Source organism: Strongylocentrotus purpuratus, unplaced genomic scaffold (genome assembly GCF_000002235.5).
Source record: "Strongylocentrotus purpuratus isolate Spur 01 unplaced genomic scaffold, Spur_5.0 spur5_scaffold_20, whole genome shotgun sequence".
In the NCBI taxonomy this organism is placed as follows: Eukaryota; Metazoa; Echinodermata; class Echinoidea; order Camarodonta; family Strongylocentrotidae; genus Strongylocentrotus; species Strongylocentrotus purpuratus.
The window spans coordinates 41,559,793-41,583,456 of record NW_022145606.1 but is presented as its reverse complement, the minus strand read 5'-3'; the positions used below and the strand labels follow the sequence as shown (position 1 = coordinate 41,583,456).

At 37.1% G+C, this 23,664-nt stretch overlaps 1 protein-coding gene across 1 annotated transcript; it reads left to right on the top strand.

The window, feature by feature from the left end:
• Window positions 1-14,216: 14,216 nt before the first annotated feature.
• On the top strand, window positions 14,217-20,061 carry LOC100893826. The gene is made up of 3 exons (XM_030993369.1): window positions 14,217-14,520; window positions 15,912-17,509; window positions 19,528-20,061. Exons 1-3 carry the CDS (start codon window positions 14,217-14,219, stop codon window positions 20,047-20,049), a joined length of 2,424 nt encoding a protein of 807 aa, XP_030849229.1. The 3' UTR covers window positions 20,050-20,061.
• Window positions 20,062-23,664: the final 3,603 nt, after the last annotated feature.

Sequence of the window (23,664 nt, the reverse complement as noted above, 5' to 3'; positions counted from 1 at the left end):
TTTAGATCTGCGCCACTGATTTACCACAAACCTTATTTAGTTTATATTTCCAGAAAGTAGGTCTTACAATAAACAAACATGGAAACAAGGATGATGAAGGTCATGCAAATACCTCTTAGGGCTACCCTGTACATGACCATAGTACAAGAAACAGAAATAAATATAAATACAAAATAAGCATTATTCTCTTTTAAATATCATGCTCCTGTTATCTGGAATAATCTTCCGCTAGAAATAAAGTCAACAACTCAATGAATACCATTAAAGGAAAACTGAAATCGTACTTAATCACAAGTGTTTGAAATGTTGAATTGTTTGAGTTTACTGTATTGTCTTGTGGTGAGTTTGTGCGGTAATATGTATTTGTTTAAAAATAAATATGTCATATTTACGTGATTATTTATTCCTTTATAGTATTCTATTATCTTTTAAATTGTATATATAATATTGAATGCGCAATGCAAGTTATTTTGTCGTTATTAAGGGTGGTCGTCTCGACAAACCCTCATGGTTTTGTATGGCCACCCAATTCCAATAATGCTCTATCTTGTTTTGTTATCTGATGTATCGCTTATTGTTTTATCATTTTACCTGATTTTGAACTCTTGATGGATTTATAGTGTTATTCGTATTTCGTATATTTTATTGGAGTTGAATGAACTGAATTGAATTGAATTCCCCACGTTTGTAATTGGCTGGTCTTTTGAAGTGCATGATTTATCACAGTCATGATGAAAATGAGATATTTTCAATATGGAGTTTGTATCATTCGTTTACATAATGATGATGAAAAAATGGTTGGTTTACACGCGATGGCGTCAACAGTGTTAACGTTGTTTTCTCTGTGAGATCCCTGCAATCCTATTATTATCTCCCAGGTTTAGATTTTAGATTTTGTTATTAAATGTCTGGAAAATATAAAAAGCTTCATTATTGTTTTTACTTTCTTTAAGTATATCCTTATTAGCATCTGGCAAGTGTTTGTTGGTAATAGAGGATTAAAATGAACAAGAAATAATCAACTTGTGCGCATAATCGCATTTGTGTTATTTATTATTATGTTCAATGTTTTGTGTATGTTCTGAAGATTCTACCACTGTTTGGAAGATTTAAGAGAGAGAGAGAGAGAGAAAGAGAGAGGGAGAATTATATATTATCACGATTATTAATCTTCTTTTTCTACAATGCTATTTGACTATTTTTAGAACAAATGACATTGTTGTCCTTTTTTCATGTATCGTCACATGGAAATCGGATGGCAGATAAATTCATCAGTACCAGGTTAAATAATCTGAAAGGAAACTGCATTTAAACCTAGGACCATACCCACACACACACACACACTCTCTCTTTCTATCTCTCTCAGTACGATCTGACTAATGCACGAGCCATGTTGCCCCCCCTTAAGGAATAGAAATTTAAGTCGTTTGAATTCAAATAGAAACAGATTAAAAATTAAATTAAACTAGTTTTTACGTAGTCTTGCAGATCAGGCGTTTATTAGACTTAAAGATGAAGTTGAGTTCTGGTCATGCGATTGCATTGTGAAAGAAACGGTGTGGAATCAACCAGAAAAGGTTGATCATCTAGCATATAAGAATTTGTGTGTATTGCAAGGTTCTGGAATCATCAAAATGATAAGAAATTGGGCAAGTCTTGGTAAAGTTACAAACACTGTACACAAAAAGATGTATATGGGACTACACGAACACGTGGCGTAAAAAATCTACCCCCCCCCCCGAGTTTTACGATGTACATGACATATTTAGAATATGAAGGCATTTGAAGAGCCATGCTTTTCAGGGAACATGTCTTATCTGATGTTCTTCCACACTTGCATAATAAGAAAGATAACGCTCACAAATTATTTTTCACCTCTTCCCAGAACTCAACCTTCTCTTTAAAGCAATAAATAACAAGATACGCAAATAGTTTATTTTGATATTTAAAAATGTCAAATAAAGGGGTTTACCTAGTCTTGCATATCAGTCATTTATTATTTGAATAACAAAAGAATAATATCCATTTCTTTCTATATTTGGAACTCGGAAAGCTTCCCCCCTCCGGATGGGTGCATAAGGGCCTACTCCGTTATTTATTTATTTATTTGTTATTTCATATGTAAAGACTATTTTGCATGACTAGATTACATCAAAAAAAGAATTTTATACATAGAAAAAAATGGATATTTGTTTTATTTGACATTTTTAAATATTTATTGAATTTAGTAATTGATTTAAATCTTATAAACGCCTGATCTGCAAAACTACGGAAACATTTTGTTTAGTCTGTTTCTAGATCCATTTTGATTATTTGAATTTAAACGACTTAAATTTCTTTTCCTTATCAATAAATTCTGTTATAAAAGGCTGATGTGGAAGTCTAGTCAACACACCCTTTTGGCAAAACCGGGGGGGGGGGGCTTTAAACGAATGGTCGCGTTCCAGTCAACGCGACGCGAGGCTACACTCCCAACGCACCCTTTCGGCACAACCGGGGGGGGGGCTTTGGAGTTTGGACGAATGGTCGCGTCCAAGTAAACGCGACGCGACGCTGCCCACCTTTTCGGTATAAGCCCCCGAGGCGAGGCGAAGCCGAGGGGGTGATATTAGGGCCGGTATGAACACCACCGAGGGAGTGATAATTTCCATCATCATCCGATTACAGAGCAATCCATATTTGTTTTATATGCATAATACTTTTGATCGATTCATGAATAGGTCTAGCTTTAGGTCCAGCTCTAACTAGTAACAAACAGGAAACGAGATCAAGAGGATTTACTCACCAGAATAAGAAAAATCCATCATCAAGTACAAGGCAAGAGTATTTGCTCCTCACACTAGTAGAAATCAATATCACACTAGTAACTAACATATTTACAGTCTTTTGTAGTTCAAAAAAATCCAACGCTAAAAAATTAATCCAACATCAACAATCTTTGCTCTTCACAGACTGTAAGATATTTACCTGTTTACAGTCTTAGCTGCGCAACACAGTAACAACATATTTGGAGTCTTAAACACAGCCATGAAAATAACAAATTGTGTTAGCTGTGTTTGTTGATGTGACCGTCACCTGAGAATTTGTGATGTCTCGCAACATTGCTGGTGATTCGGCAATGCCGTTGAGGAGAAGTTCAACCTGGCTATAACGCATTGACTAACAGCTGTCGGTGCTAAATGTACTGAGCTGGACAAAGACCTGGTCCTGGGAGTAGGACTAGACCTAACTTAGCTAGGCCCAGGCTGTAGATCTACAGTTGGCCTGACACCGAGGGCTGAAGAAGCTTGACACTAGTTTCTGATTGATCTCCCGAAAGTGTCGTGTAGCGAAGCCAGCGTGATCCAGTGATGTGACACTCGTAGCGTGCAAGCAGTTATTTGTGTACTTTCTACATTCAGCTTTTTCAGATATGATCTTGGTAAAGTCTCCCAGCTGATTTTTTTCCTATTGGCATGTACATACCACTCGGGTTCATCTTCTTGGATCTTGGTCTTTGCCATCTCCATGGACAAAGAGGGTGCAGCTTACTTACAAAGAGGGGGGGGGGTTTGAGGAGGGGTGGGGGCACAGTCAGTGCCCCCAATTTTTCATGTACCCCAAAAGTGCCCCTTTTTACAAACGAAAAGTGCCCCTTTAACTTTGGAAGAAATGCCCCTTTTTACATGGGAAAAGTTCCCCTTTTACTTTGAAAAGCGGCACTATTCCATTATTAAAATGCCCCTCCCCCTTTTCACCAAAAGTCCTCCGTTTTTTAACCCGTGCCCTTTTTCCTTCGACAATTTTTACTTTTTTCCTTTGCAATAATTGTCGATTTTCCCTTCTCATGAGTGCTTTTATTAATCTCTAGTAAGTGCCCCGCTTCAAATACAAAAAGTGGCCCTTTCCTCTTTTGAATAGTGCCCCCTTCACCTCTGATAATTGCCCTTGTAAATTCTGAGAGGTGCCCCTTTTACTTTGACAAGTGCCCTTTTCCCTTAGTAAGAAGTGCTCCTTCACCCTAATGACTCGCCCTTTTTAACTCAGATAAGCGCATCCTTATTTTCAACATGTGCCCCTTTTCCTTTCTAATAAGTGCCTCTTTTCCTTTCTAATAAGTGCCCCTTTTCCTTACGGTAAGTGCCCCCATTAAAAAAATAAGAGCGCCTTCCCCTTCTCATGAATGCCCCTTTTAACCTATGAAAAGTGTCCTTTACATTATAATAAGTGCCCCTGTTCATCTATGGTAAATGATCCTTTTCAGGTACGAGAAGTTACTTCTTTTTACTTGAGATAAGTGCCTCCTTCACCTCCGATAATTGCTATTTTCATCTCGGATGAGTGCCCCATAATACCTCAAACAACTTCCCCTTTCATTTTGACACGTGTCCCTTTTTCCTTTCTAATACACGCTCTTTTTCCTTCTTATAAGTGCCCCTTCCTCTTCTCATAATTCCCCTTTTCATCTCTGATATGTGCCCCGTTTATTTAGACATGGTCGCCGAGGGGTTATAGGCGTACTATCACATGGTATTGGCGTTCTATCAATTGACCTAGGTCAAGTGACGCAATGATAAATCGAGATACTCCTTGTCATGTGATATAGTTTTTACCGATCAGTGAATAAAAACATATGTGTGAGGTATATGATTTACACCAGGTAGCAACAATAGTGTTAATATTATTACCTAATTATTGAGTACCTTGCAATCTTTTTATTATCCCTCGGGTTTAGTGTTTTTTGTTTTAACTAAATGTCTTGATAATAGGCAAAAAGTCACAAATTATTGTCTTCGAGTAGGCTTATATCCTTATTTGCATCTTTCTCAAATTTTGCTTGGTTAGTTGGTGCTGGAGGATTAGCATGAACTAAATTGTCTTGTTTGCATTATCATAGTTATGTATTACACATTCTTTTTCCAATGTTTTCTTAATAACTTTTAAGGAGTGCCCCTTTCCCTTCCCATAAGTGCTCATTTTCACCTCAGGTAAGAACCCTATCCACATCTGATAGGCACTTCTTTTAATTTGACAAGGGTCTCTCCCCCTCTCATAAATTCCCCTATATTGAAATATGATAGGTGTCAATTTTACTGTGACAAGTGTCTCTTTCCTTTGTAATAAACGCCCTTTACCCTTTTTATTAGTACATCTTTCCCCGTTTAATAAGTGCCCCTTTACATATCTTATTAGTAGCCTTTCAGGTATGAAAAGTGCCTTTTTCCTTTGTAATAAAAGTCCCTTAACCCTACTTATAAGTGCCCCCTTTCGGATGCGAGAGGTGTCTCGTTTGACATCTCTGATAAATGCCCTTTATACTTTGACACTTATGTTCCTTCTTCTTTCTGAGTGTACTTTTCCCTTCTAAAACGTGCCCCATTTCTTTTTTGGTGGTGCATCCCGAGTGTGAAAGACTCTCCGCCACCCTTGCAGTGCAACGTCAAAACACGACACGAATATTTATATTCATAATGTTTATTCATGCGAGCGAAGTATTGTCAAAATGTATATTTATTTTCCTCGACCTGATCGCGTTAATCTAGACGTGTTGACGATGTGTGTCAGTACTTCCTTGTAGGTTGCTTCATGTCGGTCTCTTCGAAACAGGGAGTCAACTTTTGATAATTTGTCATACTTTCTCAACTAAAGCAAGATAGGCTACATCGCATTTTCCGAATGAGGAGATTTTAATGCAAGCAAAATCGGACACTTCATTATTTGGCTGGAATTGTGATTCAAAAGACTCTTGTTAAAGTTTTCTTCATTCTCACGCTTTACACCAGTTTGAGCCGTTCATTGAACGTCGTACGCGTTGAGCGGGGATATAGTTAACGGAATATTATCACGGACAACATTCTTAGGAGTCCTAACTAGTTAAACAACTCATCTTCTACCTAAACTAAAGCCAGTGAATCACGTCATTGACCTGCACTTAAATGCCTACTGATTGATTATACGAATAAAGTGAGTATTTCATACTGTTTTAATATGATATATTTTTGGGTAAAAGAAGTGCCCCTTTTCACCTCAATTTAGAGGGCTGTGTTATTGTTAGTTAATGTGTGTGTGTGTGTGTGTGTGTGTTGATGTGAGTATGGGTTTGTACATGTGGTTTGGGGGAAGCGGTTGTGTTTTAATGAATGTGAGGAAATAAAAGCATTACAATTTAAAACAAATTGAAGGAATATGTATTCTTTATGTCCATATAAATGTAAAGTTGTCAAGTTTGTCTGTTTGGTGGTGTTATTGTTACATTACATGTTTTTTGAAAGTATATATCATATGCAAAGAAACAAACTATTTTGCCTAATTCTGCACTTTATACCATTCAATACCAAACAGTAAAGTTGTGAAGTGTTTCTGTTTGGTGGTGTTATTGTTACATTTCATGTTTTTGAAAGTATGTATCATAAACAAAGTAACAAACTACCTTGCCTAATTCTGCACTTTATACCATTCACTAAAAAACAGTAAAGTTGTCAAGTTTGTCTGTTTGGTGGTGTTATTGTTACATTTCATGTTTTTTAAAAGTATGTATCATAGGCAAAGTAACAAACTATTTTGCCTAATTCTGCACTTTATACCATTCAATACCAAACAGTAAAGTTGTGAAGTTTTTCTGTTTGGTGGTGTTATTGTTACATGTCATGTTTTTGAAAGTATGTATCATAAACAAAGTAACAAACTATCTTGCCTAAATCTGCACTTTATACCATTCAATACAAAACAGTAAAGTTGTCAAGTTTGTCTGTTTGGTGGTGTTATTGTTACAATTCATGTTTTTTTAAAGTATGTGTCATAGACAAAGTAACAAACTATCTTGCCTAAATCTGCACTTTATACCATTCAATACAAAACAGTAAAGTTGTCAAATTTGTCTGTTTGGTGGTGTTATTGTTACATTTCATTTTTTTGAAAGTATGTATCATAAACAAAGTAACAAACTATCTTGCCTAATTCTGCTCTTTATACCATTCAATACAAAACAGTAAAGTTGTCAAGTTTGTCTGTTTGTTGGTGTTATTGTTACATTTCATGTTTTTTGAAAGTATGTATCATAGACAAAGTAACAAACTATCTTGCCTAATTCTGCACTTTATACCATTCACTACAAAACAGTAAAATTGTCAAGTTTGTCTGTGTGGTGGTGTTATTGTTACATTACATGTTTTTTGAAAGTATGTATCATAGGCAAAGTAACAAACTATTTTGCCTAATTCTGCACTTTATACCATTCAATACAAAACAGTAAAGTTGTGAAGTTTTTCTGTTTGGTGGTGTTATTGTTACATGTCATGTTTTTGAAAGTATGTATCATAAACAAAGTAACAAACTATCTTGCCTAATTCTGCACTTTATACCATTCACTACAAAACAGTAAAGTTGTCAAGTTTGTCTGTTTGGTGGTGTTATTGTTACAATTCATGTTTTTTAAAAGTATGTGTCATAGACAAAGTAACAAACTATCTTGCCTAAATCTGCACTTTATACCATTCAATACAAAACAGTAAAGTTGTCAAATTTGTCTGTTTGGTGGTGTTATTGTTACAATTCCTGTTTTTTAAAATTATGTGTCATAGACAAAGTAAAAAACTATCTTGCCTAAATCTGCACTTTATACCATACAATACCAAACAGTAAAGTTGTCATGTTTGTCTGTTTGGTGATGTTATTGTTACAATTCATGTTTTTTAAAAGTATGTGTCATAGACAAAGTAACAAACTATCTTGCCTAATTCTGCACTTCATACCATTCAATACCAAACAGTAAAGTTGTCAAGTTTGTCTGTTTGGTGGTGTTTTGTTACATTTCATGTTTTTTTAAAGTATGTATCATAGACAAAGTAACAAACTATCTTGCCTAATTCTGCACTTTATACCTTCAATACAAAACAGTAAAGTTGTCAAGTTTGTCTGTGTGGTGGTGTTATTGTTACATTTTATGTTTTTTGAAAGCATGTATCATAGACAAAGTAACAAACTATCTTGCCTAAATCTACACTTCATACCATTCAATACCAAACAGTAGGTCTACATATGGAGTTTACTCATTACATTAACATTTGCCTTTTAGTTTCTACTGGCCTATACAACAAAGGAATAACTTAATTGAAAACGGAAAACTACCCTTATTGCACATCCCATCTTGAATTGTTAAAGATATTGTCAGTAATCTAACCCAAAATATGTAATTATAAGTTAATAACAAAATAATACATGTAATATGACCTCAACATATGAAAAAGGTAAGCTGTTGATTACTACGATTTTTTCGCCAGATTCACAAAAAGTGAAGTCGAACCGTGTTCAGATTGCCTCTTTACTGTAGGATTCCTCCCCGAAGTTCTGGCTGTAATGCCCTCTTGCGCACACCCTACAGCTTAAGCAGCTGGCGAGTCGTCAGCAACGCGCTGCACTAAAGTTTGCGATATTATACCACTAGTTAAGACTAACTATGGAAGAAATTGAGGCTAATTGAGTAAACATATCTAATTTCTATCATTTACTGGGTAAAAACCGAACCCCCCCCCCAAAAAAAAAAAGTTTGCCAGTAATTTCAGGAGATCTACTCTTGACACTACACCATTTGACCCATGTGGGACTTAACACTCATGGTATCGTGATATACTTCATGCATGTTTTAAGACCTTTGGTCAGTTCACAGTTTGATACATAAAATGACATATGAGATTTTTTTTAAAGTTATCAGAACTAAGCATTTTCTCTTAAAATTACTTTAGATGTACGTTTATTCTAAGACATCACTGAATTAATATTTCATCTTAAACTAAATATGAAATAACAACATAACCACGGAACGAAGGAGGTGGGCGCCAAAAGAATGCCTGCGGGGACGGGAAACTAAGAATAATCTTAACTTGGCCTAAGAGAGGAAGAATGCAAAAGCAGCAATTCCACCTGAAAAGAATAGCTCTTCACATGGTTCACCCATTATTGATTGCTTGCGTAGTGTAGTGAGGTGGTGATTATATCTTTGTATTAAAGATAAACTCCAGTACTGGTAAAAAAAAAAAAAAAATTCTCACAGAATCAAACGAAACTTACACTGAATGTTCAAGATTACAAATAAATGGCATGTGCCAAACAATTTTGGAAGAAAATGTATACTGGCTGAGTAATGAGCATAGAAAGACAAGGAAATCGAGGTAGTACTAGCCCCGACATCATGTGTGTTGTCCCATATATAGCTTTCTATGTGAGTGCTTGTTACTTTACCAAGACTCGGTCAAATTTATTATGATTTTGATGACTCCAGAACCTTGCAGTGCACACCAATACTTAGATGCTACATGATCAACTGTTTCTGATCCTTTCCACACCTTTTCTTTCACAATGCAATCGCATTACCAGTACTAAAGTTTAGCTTTAACACTCGTTTTCATAACTATTCGAGACATGACATGTTAGGATTTATGTTTCGCTTTTGGGATACAGATAAAATGGTACACAATGACAATATCTCTCTCCCTCCTTCAGCCATCCATCCAGTCTTTCTCTTTCTCCCCGCCTGTCTCCCGGCCCTTCTCTCCCTTCTCTCTCTCTATCTCCTCGATATTTTAATTTCCCTCTTAACATTCCTTCTCTCCCTCGCTCTAAACCACTCACTAATACATTTCTGCTTTGCTCTCCCACTCGCTCATATTTGTTGTTTCTCCCTCTTTCTTATTGATCTATTTCTTGTATTCACATCAAATGCTCCAACAAACTCATTCCATTGACGTACACCCTGAGTTAATCCCTCTCTTCATTCGTCCCCGGCCAGCTTATCGTGCATGTTGATGCCGGCCGGCACACCCCTCCCCAAAAATAATATGCAGTGTAAATTATCTAAGGAACTTGCAGTCATGGCAGTGGTTGTGCCAATGTGGGCTGCCCAGAAATAATATGAATGCGCCCCTCATATACAAACAGACACGCACATATGGCCGCACCCGTTCTTCTCTCGTGTGCGTGTGTGTGTGTGTGCGTGTGTGTGTGTTTTGGAGGGGGTACACATTTTGGCTCGTGGATATGACTTTGATACTTGTTCTCCTTATAATGCTTATGATGTCGCTTGATGATAAGCACATTTTTCGGACAAACATTTGTATTTTTGTGCTCACAATTTGATAGAATGTAACAAACTGATTTGTATGTTTTTTTCAAATATATACCATCTCTGAATGTTCAGTTGACATGATTTTGTTCATGAGTTGGAGGTAATAAACCTGTCTAATATACATTTTAAAGTTGGATATACCACACATGTGTATGGCGCAATTAAAATGAAAAGTATGGTTTACTCTTATATGGATGTCATTAAAATTATGTAACTTTTTTTTTTACCACACCATAAATATGTCCATTGTATTATTTTCTTGACAAGATGTATGATATATAATATCAAACGACGCAAAGAAAAGAAATTTTTAAACAATGTGATTGATAAGTCATTTCATGATATCCAAAACGAATGTTTTTTTGTTTTTTTTTACAGGAGGCGCATTTTAAGTGGAAAACACTGCACATGTTTCCGTATATGGCAATTGTCACATATAATTGCAGTAATAGTACATGGGCTGAAACTAACTGAAAAGGCCTCCCCCCCCCCCCCCTCCTCCTGTTTTCAATGTTTTCTGTATGTTTACCAGACAATATCGGTTGTTATGGTTCAATTTTTATCTAGCTTTATGTCTCATGGTACTTTTTGGGGGAAAGCAATCTTATCAACATTTCTTGCTGAATTTTAGCAGCAAGCGTTCAACGTTAAATACAACCATGACGTGGCAATGTATTATTTCAGGTCTGACTCATAATAATTCATTTCACAGTTGATTCCGCTTGGTTGATTCCACCAATCAGAGTGAACGACGATGTGTTATTTTTCTTATTTGTTCATCGTCTCTACAATGCATTTTGAATATTTTGATGACAATAGACATTGCGGTACTATTTATAAGGAACCATCACATGGCAGTCACTAGCCAGATAAAAAATTATCAGTACCAGGCTTTATAGTATGAAAGAAAGCTAAATTTGAACCCTAGGCTTTAACCCGCCCTCTCTCGCTCTCAACCTATAGTATAACCAGGGGGCGTTTCATGAAACAAGTAGTCGGTGGTTTTCACCCACTAATATCATTTTCACCAACAATGTTTTTGTCACTGATTATTTTCCAGGCCTCTGATTTGTCAAATTTAGTCAGCGCTGACAGTTATCGGCGGACAAAATGTTGATGAAACGCCCCCTAAGACGTGGCGATTTATTGTTTCATTTTGGACACACAATAAATAAAATTGATTCTACCCTGTTGATTCCACTGTTCAAAGGATTAATCATATATATATATATATATATATACGTATATATATATATATATATATATATATATATATACATAGAGAGAGAGAGAGAGAGAGAGAGAGAGAGGGCGGAACATTTTCACAGTTATTATTGTAATTATTGAATTGATTTTTTGTTGACAATAAACAACATTATGTGATTATTTCATGGTAAATGACATGACAATCTTATAGCAGATAAATTCATCATTTTTACCAGGTTTAATAATTTGAAAGTAAACTGAATTCGGACCCCGAGCCATTAAGCCACCCCCTCTCCCTCTCTCTCTCTCTCCCTCTCTCTATCTCTCTCTCTCAGTACGGTCGACGAAATATAAGTACCCTCTTGCCATCCCCTCCTTGATGCTACGCCAGTAATTTACAATATTATCTAGCTTATTCCAGTTAGTAAGTCTGACATTTGAAAAAAAGAATAACAAGAAGAAAAAAAATTACCCCTTTAAAATAGGATGATAAGGTATACACTATTTATAGATACCTTCTGTATAATTTTGTATGTATTAAAATTCGATTTCATATTATCAGTTTGTATATTTTGAGACGTTATTAAGTATTCTAATAGTAAATTTCATTATTTTTGCTTTGTTTTATTTTCTGAATTTATTTGCCCCAACAAACTTTAACTGAAAGGAGTACGGCCCGATATATCATGGTACTTTTTAGGGAAAAGCAATATTCGCATTGTTGATGAATTTGAGCAACAATCGTTGGCCATTGCTGCTCTTTAATACAACCATGACGTGGCAATTCATTCGTTCAGCTTGAACTCATAATAATTCGTGTCACAGTAGATTCTGGTCTGTTGATTCCATTGTTCGGGGGATTTAGCCGAGAGCTAAAAAGTATATTCTCACGATACCGACGATGTATTATTCTTATTCTTATTTCTTCATCGTCTCTTCAATTCTTTTTGAATATTTGTATGACAATAAACGAGATTGTGGTACCTGTTTGTATCGCCACATGGCAGATATTTTTTTCATCAGTACCAGGTTGAATAATTTAAAAAGGAAACTGAATTTGAACCCCGGACCACCCTAACTCCCTCCCCTATCTCTCTCTCTCTCTCTCTCTGTCTCTCTCTCTCTCTCTCTCTCTCTCTCTATCTTTATCTTTCTCTCTCAATAGAATTGGAGAAATGCACACGGCCTCTTTCTTTGGTAATGGAGTGGTAGTTGAGCAATTTCTCAATATGTTCCCATGAGGGTTTGGGGTTAACCCCCCCCCCCTTCATTTTTGTTATGTATGTGTTTTAGAGGAAACCCCCCCCCCCCACTTCGTTCTTTGTTTGTGTTAAAAAAAAAATTAAAAAAAATGTCCTCTCCCCCCGGCTTATTCAACGGCTGGCTGAGGCTTTGCGAAATTTTCGGCCCGATTTGAAATAGTTAAACCACCCCCCCCCTCCCCCCTTGAAAATATTATGCGTACGCGCCTGAGCTGACAACTCATGATATCGCGATTGAAGGTGCGATGATATTACCTATAACATTATTTATCTTTAAACTAAAAATATCAAGATCCAAAAAACATAACAAATGAGGCGGATGCACACAAAATGCCTCCGGGAAAGAGAAATTAGGAATACTTTAATCATCTCCCCTGAAAAAAGGCTCATCAAATGGTTCACGCATGATCAACCGTGTTTAGTGTAGTGAGGTAGTGGTGCGGTATGGTATGTAATACCGTGTGATTCTTTTGACAAAGTTGATTTTCTTTTGCTGTTTTGGCTTCAAAAGGGTCCCAATTGGCCAAAAATGATGGGGTTCAAATTTTCAGACCCTTCCTTCATTTCCCTGGGGGTCCATATTGGGCGCCAAAATTGCTTATATAAAGCGCAATAGGGAAATTTGGTGTCTTCGGGAAAATCAATTTCTGATAGCTTGGACCCCAATGAATCCAAAGGCCTACGGGAGCTGTTTCAGTGACATACCACACAGAATCGCTGGTACACAATTACGATTAATCTATATATCTCTCCTTTAGCCATTCATTCATTCATTCTCTCTCTGTCTCTGTCTCTCTCTGTCTCTCTCCCTCCCTCTCTCTAGCACTTAACATTTTAATTTCCCTCTTAGTGACTCTCTTTTCTTTTGAAATTCCTTTCCGTCCCCTCGCTCTCTCACTCGCTCATTCAATTATATCTAACTCTCTCTCCCTCAATTGATCTCTTTCTTTTATTCATGCCTAGTAATTCAATAAACTCATTCTCCTTCGCTCTTTCTCTCTTTCTATCTCTCCCTTTCATTGACGCACACACTCGGTTATTTCCTCTCTTCATTCTTCCCTATCCACGTTATCGTGTATGGCGTCGACGTTCACCTTCACCGTCCAAGCCCCCCCCCCCCCCCCTCGTGTTGGATGAGACAATTATTACAAAGGAAATGAGTCACTTGTCAAAGTAAAAGCGACACTTATCACAAATAAAAGGGGTCCTTCGTAAGAACGGGCATTTTCAGGTTTCTTGAAAAGTGGAGCAGTATGACACCACCCCCCCCCCTGGGAGTACTGCCTCTGGATATGCATAACGAAAAATGAAACCGGCAATACTTAAAATGCAGCAACTATGTTTATAGGCCATTGCATGGACAGTAATGTCTTGTTTTCCATGGTTGTGTTTATTTTATTATCATAGTTTTGGGTTATTAAGGTTTCTAATTACCTATACCTTGATCGTCAAGATCCTACTTCTCTACAACAATACTGATACTCTTAACATTTCGAAGCCCCCAATCTCGCATCCACACTGATAGAAGATAATTGCTACATGTCCATGATGAATGCAGACCTGTTGACATACAACATTTAATTATTGTCCCACTCTAATGTTCATAATACGTTTCTTAAACTTTAATCTTGATTATTTTCTCCACAGGTATGGCGGCTCATAAAGGTATTGCCGATGATCTTCTCTCCAAGCTGGCTGAAGACATCGAGACGGGTGAGCAGATGGAGGCCTTAGGACGAACGCTCGGATTCAGGGTCGCAGACATCAATAGATACACAGAGACCAATAGGATAGAAGGACGGGTGACTTGCAAGGGAACACGTGACATGCTGTTTGACTGGAGACAGACCGTGGAGCCCTGCGACCAGCATATCAGACTGAAACAAGGTCTCATTGACGCTGAGCTGGTCATGCTTGCTAGTACATATCTCAAGAGGACACCGATTATTCCAGGTGGGTCTAATAGTGCCATGCAGAGTGCTTTAAATCACCTCTTATACCTGTACAAACAAATTGAAAACATGAAATTAGAATATATCCATGAAATCTAATTTATGATGTTAAGTAACTTGTTTCTGTCCAATGATACCCTATTCATATTATTTAGTCCACGGGTGACTGAGCACCAGGGTCTTTAAAAAGTGTTGTCAAAATCATACCAAGTTTGGCATGATAGACCGAATGTAGGTCAACCATATTGCACGCGCTTTTTCGTTCTACTAACTTCATGTCTCATGGTAGCTAAATTATCTTTGCCAACTTGTCAACTGCGCCATTTCACACAAGTAAAGTGCGTATTGTGCTTTTCTCGAATAGCAAATAAAAGGTTACTAAACCCAAATGCAATAAAAACACATATTATGAGGTTAGGTATTACAGAAATGTACAGTAAACTTTCATTTAAAAATAACGTTCCAAATAAACTTAATCCATGTTGTATCACTCAATGAAAAGGGTTACCTAAAACAAGGGATGCGAATGAAGTCATGATTATATTATAATCATAACGAAGAAAGTATCATAAATTTAGTTTGTAATCTGTATTTTATTGGGTTCGATTAGATATTAATACTTTTTCATATCCACTGTTTATTAGTCAATGTAAATAAGTAAGCAATTGTTTTTTTTAACTGAGGTAACACACACATAATAGCTTTTGACTTTAATACGTTCATTGCCTCAGCCTAAACTTGGTAGATGAGAATTTTTACAAAACGCTTTAAAAAGCCTGCTGCTCAATCATCCGCGGTAGTACAATTACGAATATGGTATTAATTACCCAAGGACGGATCCGGATTGGGGGGGGGGGGGGGGGGGGAAGGGGTGGGGGCACAGGCGGCACGTGCCCCCCCCCCCCTGACCAAAAAATATGTTAAATCAGCCCTTAATTCACTCAAAATGTACTTAAAGACAGTGGCGTGCCACCCCGGCCCAAAACAAATTATTACAAATGTTATTACAAATTTTATTTAAAAAAATAGCCCAAAATATGCCAATGGCTGACCTAAAAAGGTGACCTTACCCCCCCCCCCCAACGGAGCACAATGTAAAATTTAAAAAATTCGTGACCCCCCCCCCCCCCCCCCCCCCCCCCCCCCCCCCCCCCCCAAAAAAAAAAAAAAAAAAAAAAGAAAAAAAAAAGAAAAAAAAAAAAAAAGAAAAGAAAAAAAAGAAGTGTCCTCTTAAAGGGGAATGAGGAACAGTCATGTCTGAACAATGAAACCTAATGTATTAAACAACAAAATATTAAAAAACTTAGCGAACTAAATTGGGTCGTGAGGAAAGGGGCTGAGATCATGGGAGTACAATACGTCACTTTGTCTCATATGCTTGCATCATTCCAGATATCCCCAGTAAGAATATCTCGCCATCATTGACCGTTCAACGATGTCGCGAAAAGTTGGAGAATAAGTACCTTAATCAATTATGCAAAATTCCTATGAAACCGTGGGATAAAAGTGACTATGCTGAGTTCAAAGATATGCACACGGTTGTCACAATGGTGACGAAGGACGCTCGTGGACAAGACACGAAAAAGAAGGAAATACTCCAGGGTTCTGTTGCTGACATTTTCTCGACGAAAGTAAACGGAAGACTGCCAGCTCGAATCCTCATTTCGGCCCCAGCTGGACGAGGGAAGACCACGGCTGTTGCTAAGATGGCTTACGATTGGGTTCACAGAGAAAAGGGGTCAGCATTAGAACATCTGCCTCTTCTGTTTGTTGTGAAATTCCGAAACACAAGGAGGCGTACCTCGATCGGAGAAGCAATTAAGGACCAGCTTTTGAGTGATGTTGATGATCTCACACCAGAGGGCCTGGAGAATTTCATTAGAGAGAATCAGGGAATCTGTCACATCATACTAGACGGACTAGATGAGTATGCCGGTATTTCTTCTTTAAACCGAAGCTCGGATAGCAATATCGTCAGAGTCATCCGCTGGGAGGAATTTACAGAGTGTCGGGTCCTTGTAACAACACGCCCTCACCTAGAGAACTTCTTCAATCAAGATGATCTTCCAACGGTATACACAAAGATGTGGATCGAGGGATTCTCGCAAGAGAGTTCACGAGTATACATCGACAAGTTCTTTGCTCCGACTTCAAATCCTTGTCGTGGACATGGACTGAAGGCTTACCTTGATGACCAACCACTTATTGATGAACTTGTCAAAACACCTTTATTTTGTCTCATGGTCTGTCACTTATGGAGCAAGGAGCTTTTGAACACTGAAACGTCAACTCAAACAGAATTATTCGACAGCGTGAATGCTTTTCTGATGCACCATGCCAATGCCCGATCACAATCAAAAGTCAAACAAATAACGGACGAAAATCTAGGCGAAATCATTCGTAACCTAGGTAAGGTTGCTCTTGCTGGTCTACTAGACGATTCCAAAAAGCTAGTCTTCACACCCCATGATTTCCGAAGAGTTCCCTCTATCCTTGATAGGGCATGCGAGCTTGGGATAGTATCCAAGATGACTGTTACAACCACAAGGCTCCAACGATCTCACAAGACAACTTCAATTAACGTTGAGTTTTATCACAAACTCGCTCAAGAACACTCGGCTGGGAAATACCTTGCTGCTAAAGCTAAATCGAGAAAACGTCAATGGCCCTGGCAGATTTCCAATTTAGACAGTGTATTGCTCAAGATCAACGCAAACATCGGTGACTATGAAAATCTCCTCCGATTCGCGGCTGGCACGGATAACAGCCTGTGTATACGAATAATGGAGGCGCTCCTTTCAAACAGTTCTCTTGATGAGAGCGAGCGATATCGCATTCTTCTTGACTGCTCATCAGAGACCAAGGGTACTGAAGGAAATGTGTCTTCGTTTGTTCAAAGATGCGTAACTGCACAGAGCATTGTTCTAAAGTCACCGACTGTCTACACCGTCGTTGGGATGCAAAATCTTCCAGACCAAATGAAACATGAGGTATGCTCATTTCCAAATAACCGGCCATTTGATTTTTTTTTAACTTTGTGAACAAAATACTAATAGAAATACAACAGAGAGGTTAAATTAGTTTACATTGTTTCGTTATGTATGTTATTTGTAGTTATTTGTCTATGATATGTTAATGTATTGTTATGTTTTATACAAATGTTAGCCGTAAGACGATTTATATGCCTTAATTTTAGTTTGTGCATGACAATAAAGAAATTCAATTCAATTCAATTATTCTGCCATAGATGTATATCAAAGAAGCTAAGTAGTTTATCATGTATTATTTATTGATAATTATAACCGCGTCTTACTTAGCCTTACGAATTAATTGAAGCACACAATGTATGTAACTTTCAAGGCTATATCCATTTACCCTATCGTATTGTTAATGTGTTTAATACATCATATTGCGTGATATAGGCCTTATGATCAAAACATATTGTTCATACGCAATATTAAAAAAAAAAACAGTATTCCGATATTGTCCAACTGCGGTCTAAAACAAAAAAATGCAATCCAGAAACAAATGTAATAATACAAATATAGTTAAATAAATCGTAAGGCCTACTCATTATAAAGGAAATGATGAGACGCATCAGGAGAATTATGTGAAACGACGAATCTATAGATCATAATTATGTGGAAGATTTCTTTTTTGAGAAAATTACTTATAAATGTTGTTTTTCATTATTCGAAAATAACTCATAATTTGTTTTGGTATGTAAAGGAGAGAGCTTTAAGAACTTACCAAAAAGTGTCAGATAAGATCAGGCTATAGTCTCGACTGCTTTAATATTCATCATACAATCATGACAACAACAATATATCAAATATATAGATCAAGTTCAAGTTCATTTATTCAAAACCACACAAAACATGATATTTTTACATAAACAAAGAGACTGGTAAATGGTAATAGTACATTAATCAACATATATTAACTTGATTACATCATTAAATGAATGTTTTTTTAGGACCTCTGTAGAAGCTAAGCTTGTGAGCGGGGCCCTATAAGTCAACAAAATATATACATTAATGATATGGCAAGGTGAATAAAAATAATGTAATTTTTATACAAGGGATGAAAAAAACTAAGCTACAGGATATAGAGCACACAAAATATCAACACACACACGCACGCACACACACACATAAAACACACTGCTAAGTAGGTCCTAAGTGGTCTATAAGCATTTGAGAATGAGAGATTATTAAGATACAAAGTAGAATTATGTCAGTCTTCCAAGTAGGTACGTTTTAGATAACTTTCTAAACCTAGAAAGAGTTGTACTATTTTTTATATCATCAGGCAAACTGTTCCATTCTTTGATGCAAGAGATATGGAAAGAGTTCAGAGTGATATTTGTTCTTGCAAAAGGCTGATGAATAAGACCCCTTTGACGTGTATAATAACTATGAATTTGTGAGTTTTTACGGAATAAATCTTTTAACGTACATTGATGAGGCATAGACTGAAGTTTAAACAAAAACAATACGCAGTTGAACGACACAAATCCACCTAGTGGTAACATTCTTAGTCGAAGGGACAATGGAGAACTTGGATGTCTATAATTATAATTAGTAATAAGCCTTATTGCCTTCTTCTGCAATACTCTCAACTTATTAAGATATGACATTAAACTAAAAGTGTTTCCCCAAGCAACATTACAATACGTCAAATAAGGAAGAATAATACTATTATATAATGTTATCAGCACTCTTTCAGGTAAGAAGAATTTTAATCTAAAAATGACACCTGCAATTCGGGATAACTTTAATAGTGCATACAACATCCAAGATAATTGCTCATCCATTGATATCTATATCAACTAATTGGTGTTATTTTATTCGTACAATCTTTCTTTAATTCTCTCTCTACCTTTATCTCTCTCTAACTCACTCTCGATATCTCTCTCTATAAAATCCTCTCTCTTCCCTATTATCTTTCTCTCGCTCTCCCCCTCTCTCTCCCTCACTCTCTCGTTCTCTCTTTCTCTTAACACCAGGTGACGAATGTAAAGTTCGAGGGATCTACTCTAACTACCGACGTGACGAGTGGACTATGGCCATGCCTCAGATCATTTTCGATGCTACGTACTCTCACCATCACAGACTCCTCTCTCAGTTTCCACCCATCTACCCATGAGCTTCCATCCGTCGAAAAGCTATCAGCCGAGAGAGTGACGTCACAAAGCTACGAAGGTCTGCTCTCATCGCTCCCTGGCTTGACACATATCGATATCACTATCGATGATGCAGAGAGAGACATACCTCAGATCACGGCTGGTCTTCGTCGGACCGGAGGACAGCAGCTCACATACATCACCATTACAGCACCGGACTCACTCGCATCAGAGAAGCAGAGTGTATCGAGAGATACGGTGAGAGGACTGGGTCTTCTGATTAGAGAACAAACCAAGAACCTGCAGCGGCTAGATCTGAGAAGGGTGAAGTGCACAGACGAGGAAGACTTGGTTTACCTCATCGAGTGCTGCAGACGGGTGAAGACGATGTCATCCGTGTGGTAGGTTCTTGTTCAAATCGTGTATTAAATAGATTAAAATCCTACTAGATCTAGATTATTCTATTCAGTTACTTTGCAGTAAGCATAATGATACAAATGCGTGAAAAGATGCAAAGGTTAAAACGTGGGTGTAATAGACCTAGATCTACATGTAATTGATCGACGTCCTGGGGAGGATCTAAACAAGTTCAACCAAGCCCCCCCCCCCCCCCCCCCCACCCCCCGTGTCTACGTGCCTGAATATCTTTGACAATATATTTTTTTATAAAAGGCTGAATCACTTTTGCCTTTAAACTGATGCTCGTGAGCTGTTTCATCGAATCAAATTTAGCTAGAATCGATCTTGATAAATTTTAGGTTAAACAAAGGGCTCTGTGATCAAGGCTAGTCGATGTTACTTAGGTCAACCACAAAAATGCGTCGCTAAACTACTGCAAGAGAGGTCCTCAAAAAGTGAGTTAATTCCATTTTCTTCTAAAATATTCATTCTGTTGAAAACAAATTTTGGTGGAAGGAAAGTATTCTTCTCATTTTTAACCGAACGATATTTGACATAAATATCAATACTAGTAATAATAGGGTCTAGCGTTCCCCAACTTCTGAGCTAAAAATAAGATGGACGAATTGCATTGGTTTGCCCATTTCCGTCCCATTCATTACATCCATGCATGTCAAACTCTACTTGTCTATTGACATTGAATATTTGGTTATGACAGGTCTGAATTCATTAGGAAATATAGTTTATTCTTGCGTTTGATGACAAAATAAATAAGTCCACCACGGCTTTAGAAATCATCGCGTTGAATGGCCGCCGATAAAAAGTCTAGTGCGTAGAATCTAGGCCTAGGCTATAAATTGAGGTTAAGGCTCAGTTTCCAAATCTAGACTAGATCTAGGCCTACTTTGTTATTTGCCGGTAGGCAGTGCGGTAGCCCCTTTTTCATGTTGATAATAACATTAACAATCGACGGGGTCATTGTTTTAACGTTAACATTTTATGAAAGAAAAAAAATTGTCTCCACAGTTTCAGACCCAAGACCCAGTTAGATCTTGATTAAGAATAAGATCTTAATGTAGATTTGGTCTGCATCATTATACTAGATCTAGGGACTTAGGGTCGATGTAGTCTAGACCTAGTCTCTACACTGCACCTTTTGTGTGTAGGATTAACTTAGATACATCAGAATTTAGAGTTAGTCCCTTAGTCCTAGATCAGCTAGACTACTTGTATGTTTGTGAGATCTAAATTAAACAGGAGTTAGATCTAGTCCACATCTAACGGTAACAAATAAGATTTTAGACTAGATATAGAATGTTATGTACAGTAGTAGGCTCATGTATCGAGCTCTATATTGTGTTTTTCTTCATTTTATTTTTCTTTCAGAATCAGAGATGTAGTAGACATGGACTCTTGAGTCATATCCAAGAAATAGACCTCTATAGTCTTCAACGTCTCTCATCCTACCTCTGCCCCGAGGAAAGGATATGGATCTGCATAATGTAATCTGATTCAAGGTGTACTGCAAGATCCTACCATACTAAGTGGCCTTTTGATGTGATTATCTAACACCGACATGAAATAAGGGTGAGGTTCTTTTTCTTCTTCATGTTCTAGACCTACATAGAAATAAAGTACTAATTTTTTGTTCAGTTTATAGTCTTTTATATTCATTTATGATAAAGGGTTAAGATACCGGATATTGGATTTTTCAATAAAAAACTTAAAATGTTGTGTGTTTTAATCTAATAGGAAGCCAACCATGACAGGTCAAAAACATAGATACTTGATCCGCCAGATTTTGATCGATTGTGCATAGAATAGGGCAACAGTGAAAGTATAAAGATGTGATTGAACAAACTCTAATTAGCATATTCATGATGTAAGCTGTTTTCTGTTCGTTATATACCATTTAAGGCATCTCTTTTACTTCTATTCCCCAGAGAGTAGTTTTAATCAAACTCTGTACAATAGGGTTCGGTTCAAGATCAGAGTATCCATGATTAAGATTTGACCGTTGTTAGTTTGATATTACAAATAAAAGCTCTAGTTCAAGATCAAGACTTTAAAGAAATGTTTGGGATCATAGTCAAAAGCAAGATAAGTCCAGAGTGTATTAGAAGTTTCCACATTACACAGTCCACCACAATGTGTTGGACCAAAAACATTTTAATTACAATTAGAATCACTGACGAAAATATGCTTCTGTTCAGTTGAACACATTAGATTAGGTAAAGTGACAACTATTTTTCTGAGAAATATATTTGCTCTCTTCATGAAATATTTTTATCTCTGTTTAAAATCTTAGGTTGCAAAGTAAAGAGCTGTAGCATCTACATGAACTACAAAACTCATGGAATCTGGACTTTCATACCTAAGGTCTTATCCATCTCTTCAAGTTGTAAAGGTAAGGGGTTTCAGTTTATACATAATTGATCGTATTAGTATGTTTTGTGCCTGTCATCATTGCCATGCCCCTACAGTAATCAATAGGTGAAAGTACAGTTCTCATAGTCCTTTTTAGAGGTCTAATTCCGATCTTACCCAATCTATTGTATAAAACCATGCACAAATGGTTAGGAAAAAAATATTTTTGTCCAAAGCCTAAAAATATATTATGTTTTATCTCTTCTAACTAAAACTGCTTTCGTATCAATATTTTTAAAGAATATTCTTCATCCTTGTACTTCATTTAGTTTCCAATCAAAGAAATTGACATGACCAGAAATACAAAAGGTGTATTAAAATAGATTTACAAATTACACTAGTATTTATTAATGTTGTGATTACATAACTTTTAATTCCAAATTCTAGACTGCAGAGTCTGAATCCCCTGCAACATAATGCTTCATATGGAACATCAGCCAGCCTACATATACAAGTTCCCTTTCCAGCTCCAAGCAAGAGGGACCATAATGCTTAACAGTTCGTGGACTTGTCGCTTTTTTAACTACGACTTCCAATGAAACAGATTTTCAAATTAATTCATCTGAAGGTATTACAAATGCTTCAGTCAGGGTACCATCGGTTTGCCATCAGTTTGCCATGAGTATGGGATTATTGGTTTGATAAAATTCATCAAGTAAGGTCTAAAGGAACTAAGATTTTCAATGATACTTCCAAGAATTCTATTATTTTTAAATAGAATGTCAGAATCTTGCGGAAGAAAGAGCAAAATACTAGTTATAGGATAAAGGATAAAACTAAAGTCATTATCCATATTAAGTTAGCGCTGCTATTTCAGCCTGCACTTTCGAGAAATATCTTATTAAGGGTTGTTGCTGATTTTAAAATCTATGATTCTGTCATGGAGGTTTACTGTTTTTAAACTTACTTTACATAGACAAATCCGTTCATGGTGATGAATCTTAAAATATCAAATCGGAAATTTCAAAGGGGCAAATTAATCTGAGCAGCAGTGGATAAATTTGAGGGCCTATTTGGAACTCTCCCTAGAGGTTTTGTTGGCATGACCAGGCGCGTACGCAGGATTTCTTCAAGGGGGGGGGGGGGGGGGGGTTTTAACATTTATAAATCGGTCCGAAAATTTCGCACGACTCAGCCAGCCGCTGAATAAGCGGGGGGGGGGGGGGGGGGGGGGGGGGGGGGGGGGGGGGGGGG